The sequence below is a fragment of the Myxine glutinosa genome, chromosome 3 (assembly GCF_964187855.1).
Source record: "Myxine glutinosa chromosome 3, kmMyxGlut1.1, whole genome shotgun sequence".
In the NCBI taxonomy this organism is placed as follows: domain Eukaryota; kingdom Metazoa; phylum Chordata; class Myxini; order Myxiniformes; family Myxinidae; genus Myxine; species Myxine glutinosa.
The window spans coordinates 53,320,093-53,342,657 of NC_136263.1; the positions used below are offsets into that span (position 1 = coordinate 53,320,093).

Consider the following 22,565-nt stretch of genomic DNA (forward strand, 5'->3'; position numbering starts at 1 on the left):
GAGGATTTCGCAGCAAAGGAAGAAAATTCATCACTGACAGAGATAAAACATCCTCTACAGGGAAGTTTAGCTATAGATGAGGATGGCATTCGGCCCAGAATACGGAGGCCACAACCACATCTGAGCACTCCAACACGCTGCATGTTGTGCGAATGTTACAGAGCTGGCCCCAAGGGAGGAATTTGGCCAGGGCATCAGAACACAATGGATTACTCTTTTCAAAAGACACAATGGGATCAATCATGTCCACATCCTCAAAGCAGATGTCCCCCATCCGAAGGCCAGCGTGCTCGGTGTATACAAGACTACGTGCGGTGGCATCATCACAGCGTCGGCTTGTAGTTACGTTTGATCCCGTCAGGGATTAAACCCAGAACAGACAACGATAGCTATTCAGGCCAAATTTTTACTTCTTGATATATGAATCGCTGTGAGTCACTCAGTATGTGATGGCAAGTACTGTAATTAGTTTAAAGACATTATCTATTTGAACTCAAGCTGAAAGTGGTGCAAAACAGTAAACCCCACCTCGCCCCTACCCTAAGCTTAGAGCGCCATCTACCGATTCCAAACAGCTGCGAAGGTTTAAACTGCCACAGATGAAAGAGGCATAGCCATGGTACAGTGAACCACCTTTGTGTAACATTTACAGCAGGTATGTGTGCACCTGCATGTCACTGAATAAAACCACCTTTTAGAGGCCATTTTTCCCCGCAAGCGGGGGTTGGCCTTTTTCGAGAACTGTGGTTGTTGTTGTTTTTCGGTCCCCTTTTTGAAGCAATGTTTTACGGCCGGATGCTCGTCACTGAATGTGATTACTAAACTAATTGCAGGCTGCCAGTGCCTCGTTAAAGTTTATGAGCAATAGGCACGCATCTACAAGTACAAGGGCCATTCAAAAAATAACCTTAAAATGGCGATATTAATTCAAGAATGTAATGTGTGTAGTAGTAGACGACATATGTTATATCTCTGGGTAAGAGTCATGTTTTGCCTGCTTTAGATCTGGCAACACTGAGCGTATGACGTCAGTAGAGCAGTTACAAGATGGCGGCTCCCTGAGAAGCATGCACCAGGGAGGAGCAACGCTCTGTCAACAGTTTATTGGGTAGTGAGAGTGTGAATCCCAGTGAAATCAATCGCAGAATGAAGATACAATATGGTGACGCATGTTCATCGCTGCAGCAGGTGTACGACTGGGACAGAAAGTTTAAAAGTGGAGTGTCCAGTGCGGCAGATGCTGCTCGCTCTGGCCAGCCTCACACAGCCAACACCAAAAATGGTTGCACGAGTTGAGCACGCGCTAAGGGAAAACCGTCGCATTACGCTGGATGAAGTGGTCTCCGAATTGAACATTAGCCATGGTTCAGCAGACCATATCATTCACGACGTGCTGGGGTTCTGCAAAGCGTCTGCAAGGTGGGTGCCCAGACAACTCACAACCGAACTGAAAGTATGGCGAGTGGACACATGTGAAGAACTTCTGCGACGTTACGAAACAGAAGGAGACGCTTTCTTCCAGCGCATAGTGACTGGGGATGAAAGCTGGGTCCACTACTTTCAGCCAGAAATGAAGAGGGCAAGCAAAGAGTGGCGCCATTCAACTTCACCAAAGCCCAAAAAAATTCCACACACAGCCGTCCGCTGGAAAAGTGATGCTGATGCTCTTCTGGGATAGCCGAGGCCCACTTGTAGAGCATGACATGCCCAGAGGGACCACAGTCACCAGTGCATCACACTGCGACCTCCTTAAAAAACATCTGAAACCAGCAATCAGATCAAAACGTAGTGGACTACTCACTATCGGGGTTTTGTTGCAGCATGACAATGCTCAGCCCCATACTGCCTGCACGACAGCTGTAACAATCGAGGACCTGCATTTTGAGTGTCTTCCTCATACACTCTACTCGCCAGACCTCGCCCCTTAGGATTACCACATCTTTGGCCACTTATCGAGGCGCTTGGTGGAACCACTTTACGATCCGATGAAGAGGTCCAAGAGGCGGTGCACGAATGGCTACACAAGTAGCCAATTTTTTATTTTTTTTCGAGAGGAATCCAGGCCTTAGTAAAGCACTGGAAAAAATGCATTGAACACAATAGAGATTATGTTGAAAAATAACAGTTGTTACACACGTACATGCAATAAACAAGTTGTGAAAAATATTTTAAGGTTACTTATTGACTGCCCCTCGTACATATCCCTTTTTAACTTCTCTATGTCCTCTCAAAATGCTTCCATATCATTCAAAAACTGATTGAGAAAGAAATAAACAACAAAAGACATCATGGAGAGCATGACACTTGCAAAATCCACCCCTCCGCCCAAAAAAAGTTGCCATGGATACATCAAATTGTCCATTCCATTAAGATTAAAATTGACCATCTTAATCAAAGCTCGGGCCAATCGGATTAAAATTGATGATTTTTCAGATTCAAGTTGATATTAGAAGTTTGACCTTGAGTTGACTTATGACCTTTTGACCTCAAAATATTTGCTTTCCCAATTCAGTGATGCAATTGTTTAATTGCTGTTTCATTTTCAAGTTAATAGGATGAAAAGTGATGATTTTCAGATGAAAATTGATGATTTTGGAAGTTTGACCTTGGGTTGACCTTTTGACCTCTAAATATTTGGTTTCCCAATTTAATGACTCAATATGCAAATACAACAACACACAACAACAGGCATTTTAAGGCCATTTTCCCTGCAAGAGCGGGGCTTAGCCTTGCGGTCCCCATGACAATCTTCTCCATTTTGCCCCATTTTCTGCATCTCCCCTTATTAACCCCCTTGCCTCCATTTCTTCTTCGACCATCTTTAGCCAAGTCTTTCTCGGTCTTCCCCGTCCTCTACTTCCTTCTACATTCATTTCCATCACTCTTCTCAACCAGTCACTTTCATCCTTCCTCAACACATGACCAAACCATCTCAAACTGTTTCTTTTCACAGCATCCATCACAGGCTCTATTCCCATCATCTTTCGCAATTTATAATTTTTCTTCCTCTCTCTCAACGATACTCCACACATCCACCAAACCATTCGCATTTCCACCCTTTCCAGCCTTCGTATGGAAGTGAAGTATGGCATTTCCACCCTGCTATCCGACACCCGACACTCAATATGCAAATGCTATTCAATTTTCAAGTCAATCAGATGAAAAATGACAATTTTAGAAATTTGACCTCAAGATGACCTTTGACCTCAAAATCAATATGTTTCTTCCATAAAACCAACTCTACCATCCGGTGAAGTTTCGTGAAGATCGGTTTAAAATTGTGGCATGTAGGCAATTGACAGACAGCCAGACAGACAAATCACACATAGAGCGACACTTGGCAAATAGAACAAAGTAGAATGGCACGTAGTAGAGCATCCTTTTAACCTCAAAATTAATTGGTGGTTGAATTTAGTGACCTGATATGCAAATAGTCTTCAAATTTCAAGTCAATCAGATGAAAATTTAGGATTTTAGAAATCTGAAAAGGCTGGTGATCTTTGGCCTATGCTGATCTCAAAAATAGATGGTGGTTGATTTCAGTTCGCCGATATACAAATCTTATTCAAATTTGAAGTCAATCGGATGAAAAATAAGGATTTTCGAAATTCGAAAAAAAGTGGTTGACCATGGATACATCATGTGATGAAAATTGAGATTTTAGATATTTGACAAAAGTAGTTGATCTTTGGCCTATGTTGACATTTTGACCTCAAAGATAAATAGGATTCTGTCGGACTAGCAACTACACCATTTGGTGAAGTTTCGTGAAGATCAGTTTAAAATTGTGACCTGCAGGCAAGTATAAGTGAGCGGACAGACAAACACACAAACACACAAACCGGAGTGATCGACATACTTGGCAAAAAAAAAAAAAAAAATTGGGCAAGTCATAACGTACAAGACTAACCAATACACATGTACTTGACAATGTTTCGGTTTTGCAAGTGATTAAAACCAAAACCGCAATTACATAATCATGACAAATCTGAAACCATCACTGTTGTTTGAACCACAGAAAGATAAACGATCCACGGCAGGTGGAATTCAAGCTAGAAGGTTGTGAACAGAAAGAAACGTCTAGCGTGACGGTGCAAGCTTTGCTGGCACCAGAAGGTTTTCTTTCCTTGTGGACAAAGAGCAGCGAAGGGGAACGGAAGTCAATAGATCGATATTCTATTAATAAAAGGCGAATCAACTTAGGTTCTACTGTGCTTTCAAGGTGCATGAGTGTGTCTTTGCGTGTGCACACGGATGGGTAGCTCACCTGGCAGACAATGTGCAGAACATCGCATGCCGTGTGATGCCAAAGCAACAGAAGCGAAACAGTGGCACCGCCGGGTACAGCCACACACAGCTGCTGCCCAAACGCATGGTGGTTAACTGGAGCGCACCTGTACACATACATGTCACGCATCATAACACAATTACTGACATGCACCATCACATCGTTATTGGCTCACGTGGCCACATCAATGGTTATCCAGCTTAGGCAAACAAGCAAAGCAGTGGAGGACAAGGCACCTTTGCTGCATTCGGCAAAACGTAGAATGGTTTCCCTAACTGGGGTGCATGAACCCCCAGGGAGTGCGTGAGTCGTAAAATATTAAACAGTAGATCTTGTAGATCATCTCTTGTTTTTTTTCATTACAATATTACACAATGAACTTGATCTTTTACGAAGCACTGTTATGCGTATTATAGTATAATAATAACTCAGATCGTGTCTCGAAAAGATGGGGGTTCGTGGACACCTCTGACATCCACAGGGGGTTCGTGGGGGGATAAAGTTAGGGAAACACCTAACCTGCTGACCATGTTTCGTCTGAATTCGTCCACAACTTTTTGAGATATCCTGTTCACAAACAGGCAGACAGACAAACAGATGAAAAATCACTCATAGAGCGACACTTGGCAAAAGAGAACAAAGCAGAATGGCACCCAGTAGAGCATCCTTTTGACCTCACAAATAATTGGTGGTTGAATTATGTGACCTGATATGCAAGTCGGCTTCAAATTAAGTTAACCGGATGAAAAGACAATTTTAGAAATTTGGCCTATGTTGACCTTTTGGCCTATACTGATCTCAAAAATAGTTGGTGGTTGGTTGCAGTAAGCTGACATGCAAATCCTACTCAGATTTCAAGTCAATTAGATGAAAATTGAGGATTTTGGAAATTTGAAATGTTGTTGACCTTTGGCCTATGTTTACCTTATGACCGATGCCAATCTCAAAAATAGTTGGTGGTTGAATTCAGTTAGCTGATATGAAAATCCTATTCAAATTTCAAGTCAATCGGATGAAAATTGAGGATTTTAGTAATTTGAGAAAGTGGTTGACCTTTGGCCTATGTAGTTTGACCTCAAAAATAAATAGGATATTGTCGGAACACTAATTTTGTCGGAACACTAAACCCCACTAATTTCACCCCAAATCCACTTTTTTGAAATACCAACTTCTGTCCTGGAAGTCCTTGTGATTTATACTTCTCCCACCACCCCCCCCCCCCCCATCCCCTTCCCACGCCTCCTCCCCCCAAGCCCTCTCCCTCCCACACATCTCCCTGCTCTCAAAAGTTGTGTTTGTGTGCTTCCCCTTCTCTCCCCATCTTGTCTTCCGCTCCCTCTTTTTATATATTTTGTTTGTCTGTTTGATTTGCTTGTGAAATAAATGTTAGCTCTTTCACGAGCCTCGATTCTGTATACAAAAAAAACAAACAAACAAACAAACAAAAAAAACACAAACTCTACCATTTGGTGAAATTTGGTTTGAAATTGTGACCTGTATGCAAGTGTGAGTGAGTGGACAGACAAACACACAAAAACCAGAGTGATCAACATACTTGTCAAAAACATTTTTTTGCCAAGTAATAAACAGACAGATAGACAGACAGACAGGGATGAAAACATAACCTCCATCCACCTTCAGTGGTGGAGGTAAAAACTGGTGGGCAAGTTATGACTAAACTTGGTGGATGAGTTACTTATGTGACAAGAACAAGCCCATAAGTATAGTTTCAGATCGAAATCCAGATCCGACCTATCAGTGGGATGCAAAATGTAAACTGTTCAGCCTGGCGGAGGTATACGCTCTACCGAGTGCCGTTCTAGTTTAAAATGTTTTAATGTGGGGCGGTGACATCCATCATTGATATCATCATTGGTATCGTAGGAGTTTCTGAAAGGATCGAAACCTCGATGAAAAACGGTGTCCAGCTGATGTTCGGGCAGTTGGAAAACCAGTCATTTGCTTGTAGGTTAAGGTTATAACTTCAAATATAAAATAGCAAGTACATAATATACCTATTTATGTGTGTTTGTATAGGTGCGTTTATATGTACATGTATGTGTATATATAAATATATATATATAAATATATATATATAAATAAATATATATATATTGTTGCGGTTTTGAGTCTGTCAAGTGAGAGTAATAAAGGTTAAAGTCTGTCCCCCATAGTTAGTCACACAAGCAACATGTAGCCTCGCAATAGTATAGTTATGTCTTAGTATTTGTGAGCTTAGTTCCCTTCCAGTGTTAATTCTGCGTTGAGTAGGAGCCAGGGAAATAGGGCCTACTTGCCACCGATTTCCCAGCCAGCCTAGCCTCGATCCAGTTTGTTAAGCATTGGGTGATCATTGGGTGATCATTGGGTGATCATTGGCCGAGTTAACACAAGGTAGGCCTCGGAAGGATCGGGGCGGAGTCGAGGTGGAGCGGCAGAAGCAATGACGGTAAGCACGAGCCGCCAATCAGAGCTCGAGGGAGATGGCGGCGGCGTGGCGCCAGAGGGCGTGGTGAGAAGAGTCTGGTGAGTTCCAGAAGGTTCGGGGGCGTAGCTATAAAACCCGCTGCGCAAAGCCCTCGACAGGACTTGCATCGGAGGGCTAAGAGGACTTGACTTGCTGTGAGAGAGAGAGAGATAAAAGGACTCGCGTTGTACTGCCTGATGAACTTGACCATTGCACGGGAACGCGCGTGCTAACCAACACCAAGTGTATTGAAGAAGAGGAGTTGGTCGCGACACATACGCGGGCGCAGTCAGACACGCTGACAACAAATATAGCGCATTTCAGCCGTGCGAATGAACGAGGCTGAGTAACCGCCAGCCGCGCTAAAGTCCGCCCTCTACTGTTTCGCCCCGATCATCCCTGTGTACGAGAGACGCGCCACGAGTCCCTGCCTTCGCCTGCCACCATCTTCGCGGGACGTGCCGGGGCCGTGGAGAGCCGGCCGTCTCTGGACGACGACATCGACGCGTGGGGAACACCTGCCCATCTGCAATACCCCATGTGAGTGTGAGATGGGCCCGTTGTCCCAGGGATAAGTTAAGACTGTTTAAGGCTATTCTGTGTCTCTTCGTCCTTGAACTGTATATACGTGTGGAAATAATTAAACCCTTGTTCTTTCTTTCTGATTCGATCGTTCCTGTGGTTTCCTCCATTGACTAAGCGTGGCACGAATAAGATCGCTCCAATCGGGTTTCACTAGTTAAGACTGCGCGGACCACGTGTACGCAATCCGCTCGGCGTACCAACATCACACGTGGTTCGTGCGAGGCTTGTTTCCTTGCTCCAAGGGCAGCGCGGGTACTTAGGTACGAGTGAGAAAGTAGTCCCGAAACTCTACTCCGCGTGTGCCCGGGAGGGATGTAATAAGTCTCGGTTCCGCCAGGCCAGTAAAGACAAGGGGATTAATCTCCCCTGATAAGGGGAAGAAGGCCGGCGTAGAGAACCGTAACAATATATATATATATATATATACACAGACTTGGCATTTAATAGGGAATTATTTTTTTTCTTGACTTGGGTTTACTTTCTTAACTCAGTATATCAATCTGGTGAGTTTCTTTTACACTTTGGTGATTTCTTGGTTAAAAGAACCATGTCACTGATTGTCTGTCACAGCAAGAAGTCAACAACAGGATTATATCACAGGTGGTGTGGCAAAATGTACGGCCAGGTGCATTTGATGATTGGCTTCACAGTCAGGTATACAAGGGTTGTTCAGTTCTGTATTAGTGGAAAACAACTGCTGCATGTCTCCAAAAGTTATTGCCGCTTCCTCTGGAGATGGTCCGTCAACTCGACAATGCTGTTTGTCATGGAGTGGTGGCTTTACGAAATTACGGCATGAAACAGCGTGCTATTGCTCAGCAGTATGGCATCACTCAAGGTCAGGTGTCAAAGATCCTGAAACGAAATGCTCAGAGGGGTGTCCCTACTCCAATACCGAGGCCAGGACGTCCCCGCAGAACCACAAGGAGGGATGACAGCCAGCTGCACCGGTTAGTCCGCAATGGCCGTACCAAGTCAGCTAATCGGCTTAGGGCTGAGTGGCAGCAACTGACAAATGTGCCTGTATCCAGAAGGCGAGTCAACCAATGACTGGTTCAAGCAGGCTATCGTGCGAGGGGTCCCCTGAGAAAGCCACGCCTGACCAGACAACACCGCCAGCGCCGATTGCAGTGGGCCAGAGAGCACCGTCAATGGCAGCCAGGACACTGGAATCACGTGATCTTCAGTGACGAGTCTAGATTTCTGGTCTATCGTCAAGATGGCCGCGACCGAGTGCGCAGACAAGTGCATGAAACTTACAACAAGGATTGTATAGTGCCAGGAGTCCAAGCTGGAGGTGGTGGGGTGACCATTTGGGCTGCTTTTCATGCAGGGGGCAAAACTGACCTGGTTGTTCTGAATGGAAACCTGAACCAGTTCAAGTACAGGGCCATTCTGGAAGAAACATTGCTTCCATTTGCTCGTGCAGCCTTTCGAGGAAACTTTGTCTTCCAAGATGACAATGCACAGCCTCATCGTGCTTGCATGATCCAACACTTTCTTGCTGACCGTGGTGTAGAGCATATGGAGTGGCCTGACATGTCCCCGGATATGAATCCGATAGAGAACTTGTGGGCAGAATAAATGTGTCAAATCGACCACTTGGACCAGCAGCCGACCTCTGTGCGTGAATTGCAGCAGGCTTTTGTCACTACATGGCAAGCGATTCCTGTCCAAACCTTGGCAAATCTCGTGAACAGCATGCCTCAACGTGTACGTGCTCTCCTGAATGCTCGTGGGGGTTACACGAAGTACTGAACTGAAATTTTACTGTCCGTAATCCGTCGTAATTTAACTTTTGTTTTTGTTCAAAAAAAATGTGGCTAATGTGCAAAATAAAGAGATACTTCTGGAAAACGTACAGAAGTTTAACACAGTACTGTCCATGAATTGAGTTCGATATCAGTTTACATCACTTTCAAGGATCAATTTATTTGTTTCGAAATGTCAAATGTGGTTTTTGTTTCTTTTAAAGGTCACATTAACAAAATCTAGAATAATTTCAACATAATTCCAATGAAATTTTGGTTCTAAGACATCTTGAAAAGTAAGTTCACCCCCAAAAAAAAAATATTCCATATTAAATGCCAAGTCTGTAAAACAAATATCATGAAACATTTACATTTTGTAATCCATTGTATAATAGAAATAAACATAAATGCAAATTTCACATGTGGAAAAAGTAAGTACACCCCTACATTTATCACTACTTCAAATACCTAAAATTAGAATCAGGTGCACCCGCTCAGGTGCAAATGATTAGAACATCGTTAGAGAGGATCTTGGAGGAACTTGTCTTATTTAAACCTCAGACATTTAGTTTGGTTTTCTCTTTGTTGATGAAGTGTGCGGCGTCACCATGCCTAGATCAAAAGAGCTATCTGAGGCCTTCAGAAAGAAGGTTATAGATGCCTACGAGTCTGGGAAGGGATTTAAAAAGATCTCCAAACAATTTGAAATCAATCATTCGACTGTCCGGAAGATCATCTACAAGTGGACAATATTCCAAACAACTGCCAACTTGTTCAGGCCAGGCCGCCCCAGCAAGTTCAGCCCGAGAGCAGACCGCAAGATGCTGAAAGAAGTCTCTAAGAACCCCAGAATGTCATCACGGGACCTACAGGTAGCTCTTGCCACTGTTGATGTCAAAGTGCACGAATCTACCATTAGAAAGAGGCTGCAAAAATTTGATTTACATGGGAGGTGTGCCAGGAGGAAACCTTTGCTGTCCAGAAAGAACATCAGGGCAAGACTAAAGTTTGCCAATGAACACCTAGGCAAAGACCAGCACTTCTGGAACAATGTGCTCTGGACAGATGAGTCAAAGGTGGAGCTATTTGGACACAGTACCAGAAGACATGTTTGGCTAAAACCAAAGACAGCATTTGACCACAAGAACCTGATACCAACTGTAAAGCATGGTGGTGGAAATATTATGGTTTGGGGCAGCTTTGCTGCATCAGGGCCTGGGCAGCTGACCATCATAGAATCCACTATGAATTCTTCATTGTACCAGAGGGTGCTTGAGGATAATGTGAGGCCATCTGTTGGAAAGTTGAAGCTCAATCGAAGGTGGACCTTGCAACATGACAATGACCCTAAACATACCAGTAAATCCACCAAGGAATGGCTGAAAAGAAAGAAATGGAGGCTTCTGGAATGGCCAAGTCAAAGCCCGGATCTAAATCCCATTGAGATGTTGTGGGGGGATTTGAAACGAGCTGTGCATGCAAGAAACCCCTCAAACATCGCACAGCGGAAAGAATTCTGCATGGAGGAGTGGGCAAATATTTCTCCCAGTCGATGTCAGAGACTGGAAGACAGTTATAAGAAACGCCAGCTTGAGGTTGTTTCTGCCAAAGGGGGCAATATTAGAGCAATATTATTAGAGGCAAATCAAAGGGGGCAAATCAATATTATTAGAGCAATATTAGAGCAAAAGGGCAATATTAGAGCCAAGGGTGTACTTACTTTTTCCACATGCGAAATTTGCATTTATGTTTATTTAAATTATACAATGGACTACAAAATGTAAATGTTTCATGATATTTGTTATATTATATCACCTTTATCTGTCAATATTGTTGAAATGAAGATCAAATAGCTGTATGTTGAAAAAGTCCAAACTTTACATGGGGTGTACTTACTTTTTCACGTGACTGTACGTGTGTGTGTGTGTATTATGTGCATATGTTTGTATGTGTGTGTACGTGTGTGTGTGTGTGTGTGTGTGTGAGTGTGTGAGTGTGTGTGTGTGTGTATATGTGTGTGTGTGTGTGTGTGTATATGTGTGTGTATATATGTGTGTGTGTGTGTGTGTGTGTGTGTGTGTGTGTGTGTGTGTGTGTGTGTGTGTGTGTGCGTGTGCATGTGTGTGTATTATGTGCATATGTTTGTGTGTGTGTGTGTGTGTATGTGTGTATGTGTGTATGTGTGTGTGTGTGTGTGTGTGTGTGTGTGTGTGTGTGTGTGTATTGTTAATGTCCGGCTTCCTTCCTTTAACTACAGTGCAGTAATTGGTCTTTGGTTTGATAAAAATATGCCTGCAATTGCATTTTTTGGTATTTGACCTTTTGACCCTTCCCTGAGGGCTCCAGGTAGCGGGAGCAAAATGATGCTGCTCTCGCACCTTTGTGTCATGTGTCGATCATAACTACCAAGTTTGGTGAATCTATGCACAACCGTTGCGGACGAGAAAGCGTGATGGACAGCCAGACAGATGGAGCAGATTACAATATCCCCGTTTCTTTTAAAAAGCGTGGGGATAATAATAATATTAATAATAATAATCATAATAATAATAATTCCTCACATGGATGATCCACTCAAAGAAGTGCCTTCCGTGAAGTCATCTTTATCATGGTTGTCATCAACAGCCTGGCACATGCAGAGCAGAGAAGAAAGAAAAACATCTTACAATTTTCAACCTGGTGTTAAAAACGAAATCGAGTACCCGAGTCAGTTCCCGAAACCTTTTGACATTCTTTTTGTGTTCATCCCGCAGGGTGTGTATTATTGCCCCCCACTGCACTATATTTGCTGGAGCGTTCAAGTTAACTTTGTCTTTAACGATGGGGAAAGGTGATGCATGCAAAAGGAGGGTGACCCGTAAAGGAAGGCCACAATTTACCAGAAGCTGTTCACATCCCATCCACATTTCACACAATCTGCTTGAGGGTGTTATCCACAAGAGAACCTCCTCGAGTCCAGGCGACTCAGATTATTTCATACAGTTATCTTATTCTGAACCATCAAAGATAAACAAATTTTATGCATTTTAACTCCCGTAGGGACATCTCACTCGAGTATCGGGGCTTTGCAATCACAAGATACCTGGCTCATGTCTCCGTTGTCCAATGGATCTTCATCCCCCCTGAAAATCTGGAAAAAAAAAAATGAAGTCAACACACATTGTATCTTAGGATTACCAACCTTCCCATTCCAAATTCACTACATCGATAAAACAACAAAATGATCATGTGAACAAGCGCACCATACATACTCTGCAGCAACACCCCTTTGAAAGATACCTTGCTACCTTGCTAGGGCCTTTGCTGTTTGGAAGACGGACCAGTAAACCTTTAATATTTACCTGTGACTACATAAAGGGACAGCTGGCCAAAGGTCTTCAACACCTGAAGGATATTGCTTAGCCCATGTGATTTATTCAGCTACCTTGGAAGGATCGTCATCGATGGTTCTTCAAGTCAGAATGAAGGTTCCATCAATTTGGAACAATGAACGGGTTTTTTGAGGTGCTGAAATGCGTCCGACACCAAAAAGAAGGACGTCACATAAATTGTAGCAGAAGAAGGCACAAATAAATGGGAGCATAGGGGATGCAGGGGTTGGGGATTGGGTGGGGTAAAGCAGGAGTTAAGAAGACATTGTCTAACTCCCAGATTAGTGCATTGGTTTGACATGAAAAGTGATCTCTGCTGCAGGCCGCAAGCCAGTCTCGGGTAGGAAATGGCATGCCAAAAGCATGTAGAACTCCCATGATCAAGTAAAATCAGATTACACTGCTGGGTCTTCGCAAAAACAATGACTCAATAATGCAAACATTGTATTCGAACTCCAGTCGAGCAAACCCCATCGGCCTGCCAGCACGCAGTGGCCTTTTGGCACCACAAGCAAACCGTTCCCCACTGACTATGGCTGCGCGCTGCAATGAGATGGTTTCACTCATTGTATTCTAGCCTTAAAATAATCGTTTGTGTCGGTTTACAGCTCCCTTCGTTAATTTAATCATCGTCATTGGTCATACACTTCTGTGCACAGCGAGACGCATCAGGATAAGGCGATCTCGTGCTGTGGGAAAACGCCAAAGCATGATTGCTTCCCGTGAACGATACATTGAAGCATTGTGGTGCCAAAAATGTAAACGACCTTCATGATTTGCACGTATGTAACTCGAAACATAGCTGACGTAGCAGGAGAGGCCAAAAGCAGAGCAGCCTAAACCGGGGATGTAAAACACATGTATGACCGCATTGCTCGGGAAGCTCGTTTCCCTTCCCTGGAAACCCCGGTACAGGTTCCCCACAGTCACCGTTTGACGAGTTCGACGACAGCGTACCGTGGTAATACGAGGATGGGGAGCTCGCTTCTTCCCGGCTGCATCAAGCCCACGCAAGGAGGAAAACATGCTCCGCTTCTTGTGCAACAGTGAGTGCGAGAATGTACGCTGACGGGAATTGGTGAATTCCCGTGTGGACACCTGCACACCCGCGCACAACCGTCATTTGTCGGTATCCCGACCAATGGGCATCGACTCCACGGGTGCTTTAGGGCATGAGCAGCCACACAAAACCTTAGTAGGGAGGGCAAAGGGGAGCTTCACACCCATCAGGAAGTTTGAGCATCTGTAACAATCTCCTGAGGTGAAGGTTTTGCCTAACATTCAAAAGGTATGCTTAAATTTGTTTTTGTAAATACCCGTTTCCTTTGGGAGCAAGTTATGGCGTCAATGATACATCTTCTACAATGCTACATGTACAGCTCCCCCTATATAAAAATTTGTCGTTGCACCCTCTGTTTAACCCAGCTCGCACCCCTCGTTTAAAGAAGAAAAAACAAAACAACAACAAAAAAAAAACTTCGTTGCAACTATTGATATGAGCTTGCTTGAACTAGTAATGCAACTACTAATGTTTGACCTGTGCTTATATGCATACATTCCAGCTTTTGCCTGGGTGATCTCCCTCATCCTAAGGAGGTCCGGGGACAATTTTAATTGTGCCATGATTAGCTCACATGTATCAAGGTGAACGTCAGCCAAGACATTTTCAATTCTACAGTGTGTGTGTGTGTGTGTGTGTGTGTATGTATGTATGTATGTATGTATGTATGTATGTATGTATGTATGTATGTATGTATGTATGTATGTATGTATGTATATATGTATATATATATATATATATATATATATATATATATATATATATATATATATATATACATATACATATACAGTATATATATATATATATATATATATATATATATATATATATATATATATATATATATATATACACATATATATATAAAAAATAAAAATAAAAAGATTATAATAAGCAAAAGAGCAATCAGATTGCAAACCCTCGCCAGGTTGTATTCTCTGTGGTTTTTAAGGCTTTTGTGTTAAAACAAATATGGCGGCCGAATCACGTGACAGATGACGTCATCATTTAATTTTTTTCCCTAAACTAATTTATTCCAAGATTATGCTCAAGAAATTTCATCTTGATCGGATGACGTTTTGTACTTGTCAAATTATGACGTCATAATGGAGGCATCTATCATCATTCACAGATGTTATTCCCCATGGAGAGTTCTTTACAATGAGCCATGTCTCAATTTTTTCTATTCAGCGCTTTCGGAGATATGGAGGTGCAATTTCTTTTGGTTTTTCAAAGATGGCGGCCGAACCACGTGACCTATGACGTCATAATTATCATTAAAAAATTATACAGGAGGAGTTGCACCTATGGTGAAAATTTCCTGTTTAATCGGACCAACGGTTGCAGAGAAAATTGTATTTATTCTATGTGGACAAACAGACAGACAAACAGACAAAGAAAAACAAACGGACTCAAATGCAATACCCTCTCCCGTTGGCGAGGCTAATTATATATATATATATATATATAGTCACGTGAAAAAGTAAGTACACCCCATGTAAAGTTTTGACTTTTTCAACATATTTCAACTTACAGGTATTTGATCTTCATTTCAACAATATTGATAGATAAAGGTGATATAATATAACAAATATCATGAAACATTTACATTTTGTAGTCCATTGTATTATTTAAATAAACATAAATGCAAATTTCGCATGTGGAAAAAGTAAGTACACCCTTGGCTCTAATAGGTGGTATTGCCCCCTTTGGCAGAAACAACCTCAAGTCGGTGTTTCTTATAACTGTCTACCAGTCTCTTACATCGACTGGGAGAAATTTTTGCCCACTCCTCCATGCAGAATTCTTTCAGCTGTGCGATGTTTGAGGGGTTTCTTGCATGCACACTGCACAACAACACAACAACATGCATTTTAAAGGCCATTTTCCCTGCTAGAGCGGGGTTAGCCATGCACACTGCACAGCTCGTTTCAAATCCCCCCACAACATCTCGATGGGATTTAGATCTGGGCTTTGACTTGGCCATTCCAGAACCCTCCATTTCTTTATTTTCAGCCATTCCTTGGTGGATTTACTGGTATGTTTAGGGTCATTGTCATGTTGCATGGTCCACCTTCGGTTGAGCTTCAACTTTCCGACAGATGGCCTCACATTATCCTCAAGCACCCTCTTGTACAATGAAGAATTCATAGTGGATTCTATGATGGTGAGCTGCCCAGGCCCTGATGCAGCAAAGCTGCCCCAAACCATAATATTTCCACCACCATGCTTTACAGTTGGTATCAGGTTCTTGTGGTCAAATGCTGTCTTTGGTTTTCGCCAAACATGTCTTCTGGTACTGTGGCCAAATAGCTCTACCTTTGACTCATCTGTCCAGAGCACATTGTTCCAGTAGTGCTGGTCTTTGCCTAGGTGTTCATTGGCAAACTTTAGTCTTGCCCTGATGTTCTTTCTGGACAGCAAAGGTTTCCTCCTGGCACACCTCCCATGTAGATCAAATTTGTGCAGCCTCTTTCTAATGGTAGACTTGTGCACTTTGACATCAACAGTGGCAAGAGCTACCTGTAGGTCCCGTGATGATATTCTGGGGTTCTTCGAGACTTCTTTCAGCATCTTGCGGTCTGCTCTCGGGCTGAACTTGCTGGGGCGGCCTGGCCTGAACAAGTTGGCAGTTGTTTGGAATCTTCTCCACTTGTAGATGATCTTCCGGACAGTCGAATGATCGATTTCAAATTGTTTGGAGATCTTTTTAAATCCGTTTCCAGACTCGTCGGCATCTATAACCTTCCTTCTGAAGGCCTCAGAGAGCTCTTTTGATCTCGGCATGGTGACGCCGCACACTTCAACGACAAAGAGCAAACCAAACTAAATGTCTGAGTTTTAAATAAGACAGGTTCCTCCAAGATCCCCTCTTACGATGTTCTAATCATTTGCACCTGAGCTGGTGCACCTGATTCTAATTTTAGGTATTTGAAGTAGTGATAAATGTAGGGGTGTACTTACTTTTTCCACATGCGAAATTTGCATTTATGTTTATTTAAATTATACAATGGACTACAAAATGTAAATGTTTCATGATATTTGTTGTATTATATCACCTTTATCTTTCAATATTGTTGAAATGAAGATCAAATAGCTGTGTGTTGAAATATGTTGAAAAAGTCAAAACTTTACATGGGGTGTACTTACTTTTTCACGTGACTATGTTGCACTGAGCCATTACCTCGCTCTTTCAACCATGGCCACAGATGCTAAATAATTATATCTCAGGTTCATCAAGCACATCTACCCATCAGACAAAGTGAAGGATTTGTCTTGCTCAAGCCATGCAAAATTCTAAGTTTCTGCTCCCGCAGGATGAACGGCAGGCCTGGCGAGCTGGTTCATGAAAGGCATGACAACTGTGACAGGATAAACGAAGTTCATGACCTCACGTTCAATAACATCAATGCTTAAAAAGGATTCAAGAGACAAGATGTCTCAACAATGGATGGAGGTCCTCAATGCCAAACAGGAAATCAGAGCTGTCTCCCTTGACATATCACGGGCCTTTGATACGGTCTGGCACCCAGCTCTGCTCACCAAACTCTCCTCCTATGGTATCCATGGAAATCTCCATGCATGGCTTGCGGACTTCTTCTCTGGTCGTAGTCAACGTGTGGCCCTGAATGGATTTCTCTCATCTCCCCTTCCTGTTCAGGCTGGAGTTCCCCAAGGAAGTGTGCTGGGCCCTGTGCTTTTTCTGGTCTTTATCAATGATCTCTCCGACTCTCTGGAAAATCCTCTCTATCTCTTTGCTGATGACTCCACTCTCTGCCGCTCCATTCCTCTTCCCTCAGATCGGCAGTCTGCAGCCTCCTCACTCTCTGAAGACCTGGACAAAATCACAGATTGGTCAAACAAGTGGAACATGTCTTTCAATCCTGACAAATCTCACTCTCTTACTATGTCTCTCCGAAAAGATCGACTGGACAACCCTCCCATCTACTTTCTCAACAATCCTCTCCGAGAAGTTCTGTCGCTCAAGCTTTTGGGTCTCACTATCTGCCATGATCTTTCTTGGGAAAACCACATTTCCAAGCTGGCCTCCAAAGCCAGTCGCCGACTGGGCATCCTCCGTCGTGCGAAGTCCTTCCTCGGCACACCTGAGCTCCTCACCACATACAAGGCTTTCATCCGCAGCTCAATGGAATACTGTTCTCCCCTATGGGCTGGTGCTCCTGCCTCACACCTGGCTCGGCTTCACGCTGTTGAATCCAAAGCTTTCAAAATCATTGGAATCTCCCGCGATGAAGCTATCTCTGAGGGCCTTTCACTCACTCACCGCAGGCAGGTAGGTGGTCTTTCTGTCTTCTACCGACTCCTCTCCGGCCTTGCTCCCCCAGCTCTCTCTGTGCTCTGTCCCCCAAATATTCCTACAGGTCGCACAAGATCTGCCAGCAACCCTCTGATGGTTAAACTGCCGAAATCTCGGCTCTCTGCTCACCTTCACTCTTTCATTCCTCTTTTCTCCCGCCTGTGGAACAAACTCCCACACTCCCTTCAATCCCTCTCCTCCCTCCAGGTCTTTAAAACAGCTGTTCACCACCATCTCTTATCTTCCCCCATCCATAACCTTGATCTTTTCTACCCCCACTAATTCACCCCAGATCCACCTTGTTTGAAATTCCAACTTCTTTCCTGGAAATCCTGGCAGTGTCCATATGTTTATACCTCTCCCACCCCCCCCCCCCCCCCTTCACATGCCTCCCCCCCAAAGCCCTCTCCCTCCCACAGATCTCTCCATGTCTCCATGTCTCTCGGTCCCTGCTCTCAAATGTTGTGTTTGTGTCCTTCCCCCTCTCTCCCCATCTTGTCTACCGCTCCCGATGTTATTTGTTTTATGTGTCTGTTTGTCTTTCTGTGTGATTAATGTTCGCTCTTTCACGAGCCTCGATCTTGTATACAAAAAAAAAAAGAAAAAAAAGAAAAAAAAGATGGTCCCTCAGATTTGCCTTGATCCACAGCAGACAATCGACACTCGTTATTTGTTACATCAGGGGTTGCTCGGAGGAAAGAATTGGAGGTGAGCCAGTTTGTTGGAAAAATTATCGATTAAAAAAAAAAAAATTTGGCGAGAGATAAAAACAAACAAACAGCACACTACTGGGTGGTCGATACATCCAGTTAGCTCAGGGATTTTTATATGCCAGTATTGAATTTTATTCTATCGATTGTCGGCGACATATGTAGCACCGTTTCTATTTGTAATATAAACTAACCTCGTACAACATCACAATAGACTCGACAATGTTATTTGCTTGTAAGGGCATCAATACATACGGACCACCCTGCAGCATCTAAAGAAAGTAATACAGCTGCTTCGACTACGAGTCAACTTAAAACAGAACCCAGCTCGGATAACAACGGTAACAGCACAAGCAAACCAAGAACAAGAAAGGAGGGGAAGAAGGCCTTGCCAAGACAAGCTGGAGGAACCTTCACACATGGTTTTAGGTTCAGTATGGTTAAGGTACAGTTTGTTAAGACATAACAGCCAAAATGTTCCCAATGGTTGTTTTTACCTCAACTTGTCCCCATTTGGCCCTCACCCAATCCCAACTTATCCCTGCTCATCCAGTGCCCCATGGAAAAACAAGTTCATGCCAATGCATTGATCATCAATCCTCCACTTACTCCATATCCAGATCATGTTATGCATCACATGGAGTCTTACATCCTATTGAATCCTATGTTGCAAACGGACCGACTTAACATACAACGATTGATGGCATGCTCCTTGATGCAGCATCCCTCTGGCACCAGACCAAAACTCGTGCATTGTTGGATTAAGCTGTGCCAAGCATAGTGGACAGGATAGTGCGTTTCAAAACAAACATGAATATAACAACAAACTTAAGAGAACATAAAAGCGAAGAGGCAAGGTAGAGCAGTTGCGGGGAGGCAATGCAAAAGTTGGTGGTGGAGCAGTGCTGAAAAGAGATGTACAAGGATAGGATGATGCGGCATACCAGTGCGTGCAAACAGGAAACAGAGGCGAGTCGAAGGCGGTGCATGGCCTCCTTCTTGGATCGCGTGGCCAAAGTAAGAGCTGCTTTGGGGTTTGGAGGTTCCAACCCTTCCAGGCTGGCCAAATAGCAACGAAGGCGGAACAGATCCAGGCCTAAACGCTCCAAATTCTGCTCCCACTGGGAAACCTGTGACCCCACACAGAGTGAACTGAGCAGCCTCTTTGTAAACGGAGAGTGTGTGTGTGTGTGTGTGTGTGTGTGTGTGTGTGTGTGTGTGTGTGTGTGTGTGTGTGTGTGTGTGTGTGTGTGTGTGTATGTATATATATATATATATATAAAGAGAAATACATAAATAACATTTTCAGCTTAGATTGATCATCACTTCGTTTATTGGCTAACAGATCCAAAAAGCAATCGCATCCATCACCCAAGCATTACAACAACAAGTGGTGTCTAACATTGGACCCTTTGAGGAAATCTGGTTTACGTCTCTGCAAGCTAAGCTATGGTAGACACAAGCTGGGATAACGCTGTTTGAAATTTGATGCCAAAATAGACTGTCCGCAGTCGGTGGTGAACAGAACAGCAGCTTTCGATCATGGGCTGAGGCCTAACAAACATTTGGTTGCCACATGTTTGGAACATTAGGCCTTTGTGATGTTGTGAAGTATGGCTAAAGACACTTGTCTTTACACAATCTCAGTGGACTACTTATTGTAGATGGAATTCGGCCACTTTTTATACGCAAGATTACATCATGAAAGTGAAAAGTATTCCGTGATCTGGACACGCCATTCGTGATCTATTTCGATACAACCCGGTCTTGAAAAACAGAAACCGAGCCATCCATGCATTGCCAAGTTCCTGATGCTCTCTCACCGGTCACGGAGCTTATACACAACGCATACTTTGGACACGATGGGTTATCCAACAATCACAATGTGCAAAGTCCTCGTGCACACTCTCTGCTTTTCTCTGCCAATTGCGTCCGAAACTTTAGAGTTCAATCAAATCCCTTACCATAGTATTGAGCCAGCCACCACGACTTGCTCACCAAAGGAAAGCTGGTCGAAGTCTCGTCTGTTTGTTCTTCTCGAGTGATGCCTTCACCTGTAATTTTTTTTTTGCCTCGTGACCTAGTCATGTTTTACACCATCACTGACCAACCAACCATCTCTTTGGCTTCTCCCAAGTCCTGTCCCTCCAAAATCATTTGTTTCCTTCGGTTATCCAGCGTGTGGATAAAACTCCTCATATTATAATCAAATCCAGCTCTTCCCTCGAGGATTCCATGGTGCAGGCCGTGACACTCCTAAAAGCCCGTTTGCACATTTTGAGGGCCCAGGATATCACACAAGTGAACCAACAACAATGATGAAAGGCTTTTACCCTGTGGTTCAAAAAGCTGTTCTGGTGCTCACCTGACATCTCGATGATCTTCGAAACTCTCTCGTCACAACACGGAGGACTGAGGGAATTAAAGAGTTGCATCTGCTTCGAGTAACAATCATTTGCAGGAGTCTCCTCTCTCTCTCTAGAGATGCTTTTGGTCCACCAGACCGACAGTCATGGATGGATTGGCTGTAGACCTTCATTTCATGACAGCATACCCCATGATGGACACGATGGTCGATATTGTCTTGTTGGAGTTGCCCACTCTGGCATCTGATCATTATTCCTCAGTGGTATTCCATTGTCAGTCCTCTCTGGGACATGACGATCCGTCACAAAGTAGCATCACTAAACTCATTCATTTGGACGTATGGTCTCCAGCAACGTCATCAATTTCACATCACACGACCTGCTGTCTTCACTGTCACTTCAACAACATCGTTCCCCCGCCACCCCAAAGCCATCATTTAGGTATTCAATGACCCTCGACTGTTGTGTAAAAATTGCACGAGTTTTCACGGAAACAACCAACAGTGAATGAAGAATGCACACCTCAACGAAGAAAGATTGAAGAAGCAGATCAACAAAAATAACATCTCATTCCACTGGATGAAAAATGCATTACTTTATATGCTCAAAATATTTTTTGAAACTTCTGCTATCAATAACCAGTCCATCATACTAGTAGAGCAGCTCGATCGAAGTTATATAACATTTTACATATATCCACAAATTACCAGCAGCTCACCTGCTCCAAAATAGCTTTCCGGCTGAGCCGGTCGCACACCTCCTCAAGCTTAAGCATCGCGTCGTTCTTCATCCTTTCGGCGAGCTCAATCTGTCGCTTCAGCTGACAGATCTCGATGCAAAGAGCACTGTGCGGTCCAAGGGACATGTCTTTAAGGCCGGCTGTTTCCTCGAGAATGTCCAGAACGGCGGGCCTCATCGAGGCAGCACGGCGCGAGGCAAAGCGTGACGCACAGGCCGAGTGGATTGCTGTGATCCACATCTCCAGCTCAGTTTGACTTCCCGCCTAAGTACAGCACATTAGGTGTGTGAGAAGATTCTGCATGCTCAAACTGTTGCAAAATCGCAATATTTATCCTTCAGCATCATTGCTTGAACTCTTTCTCTTCAATACAGTCCATGTGTGTCTGTGTTCAGCTGCACCTTCAATGAAAGTCTCAGCAATCATTTTATGGAATGTGTAGGAAACAGATTGACAAGAAACTAAATAATTTGGAGAAAAAAAACACCATTTCTACCAATTGACAATATAATAATAATTTTTAAACCATTACTGTTTATATTTAAACTAAATCCTGAAAAATAGGTTAAGGAACAGTGGACTCTGCTATTATATGTCCCGAAAATGCAACGTTTGATAACAGAGAGCGAGAGAGACCTGGAAAATGATCACATTGCCAACATTATTGCTCAAACACAGGACGAACTCTCTCCGTGGGTGCTCGGGACAGGCTTGAACCAAGGCCTCATTGACACCGAGTACAAATTTGGGTTCTTCGCTACCTTCGGGCTTTCTCTCAAAGAACTGCAGGCTGCAACCTGTGGTCGGGAAAGAGCGGAGAAAACAAGTCATGGAAAGTGGATGAAAAGTATTCCTAGTATTTACGGGCAAGTGACATCAAAATGTTGTGGATGAACGGAAACAAATT

The 22,565-nt window shown here is 43.5% G+C and overlaps 1 protein-coding gene across 10 annotated transcripts in view; it reads right to left on the reverse strand.

The window, feature by feature from the left end:
- LOC137423563 (rho guanine nucleotide exchange factor TIAM1-like) overlaps nt 1-22,565 on the reverse strand; it is a 209,775-nt gene that overhangs the window by 127,267 nt on the left and 59,943 nt on the right. For all 10 annotated transcript variants that reach the window (XM_078774029.1, XM_078774035.1, XM_078774038.1 and 7 more), the window contains 7 exons: nt 22,295-22,455; nt 21,638-21,922; nt 19,498-19,683; nt 13,420-13,560; nt 12,174-12,221; nt 11,653-11,717; nt 4,268-4,394 (listed from right to left, as the gene is read on the reverse strand). In XM_078774029.1, the coding sequence (XP_078630155.1) occupies nt 4,268-4,394; nt 11,653-11,717; nt 12,174-12,221; nt 13,420-13,560; nt 19,498-19,683; nt 21,638-21,922; nt 22,295-22,455 (1,013 nt within the window). The remainder of the gene's footprint in view (nt 1-4,267; nt 4,395-11,652; nt 11,718-12,173; nt 12,222-13,419; nt 13,561-19,497; nt 19,684-21,637; nt 21,923-22,294; nt 22,456-22,565) is intronic.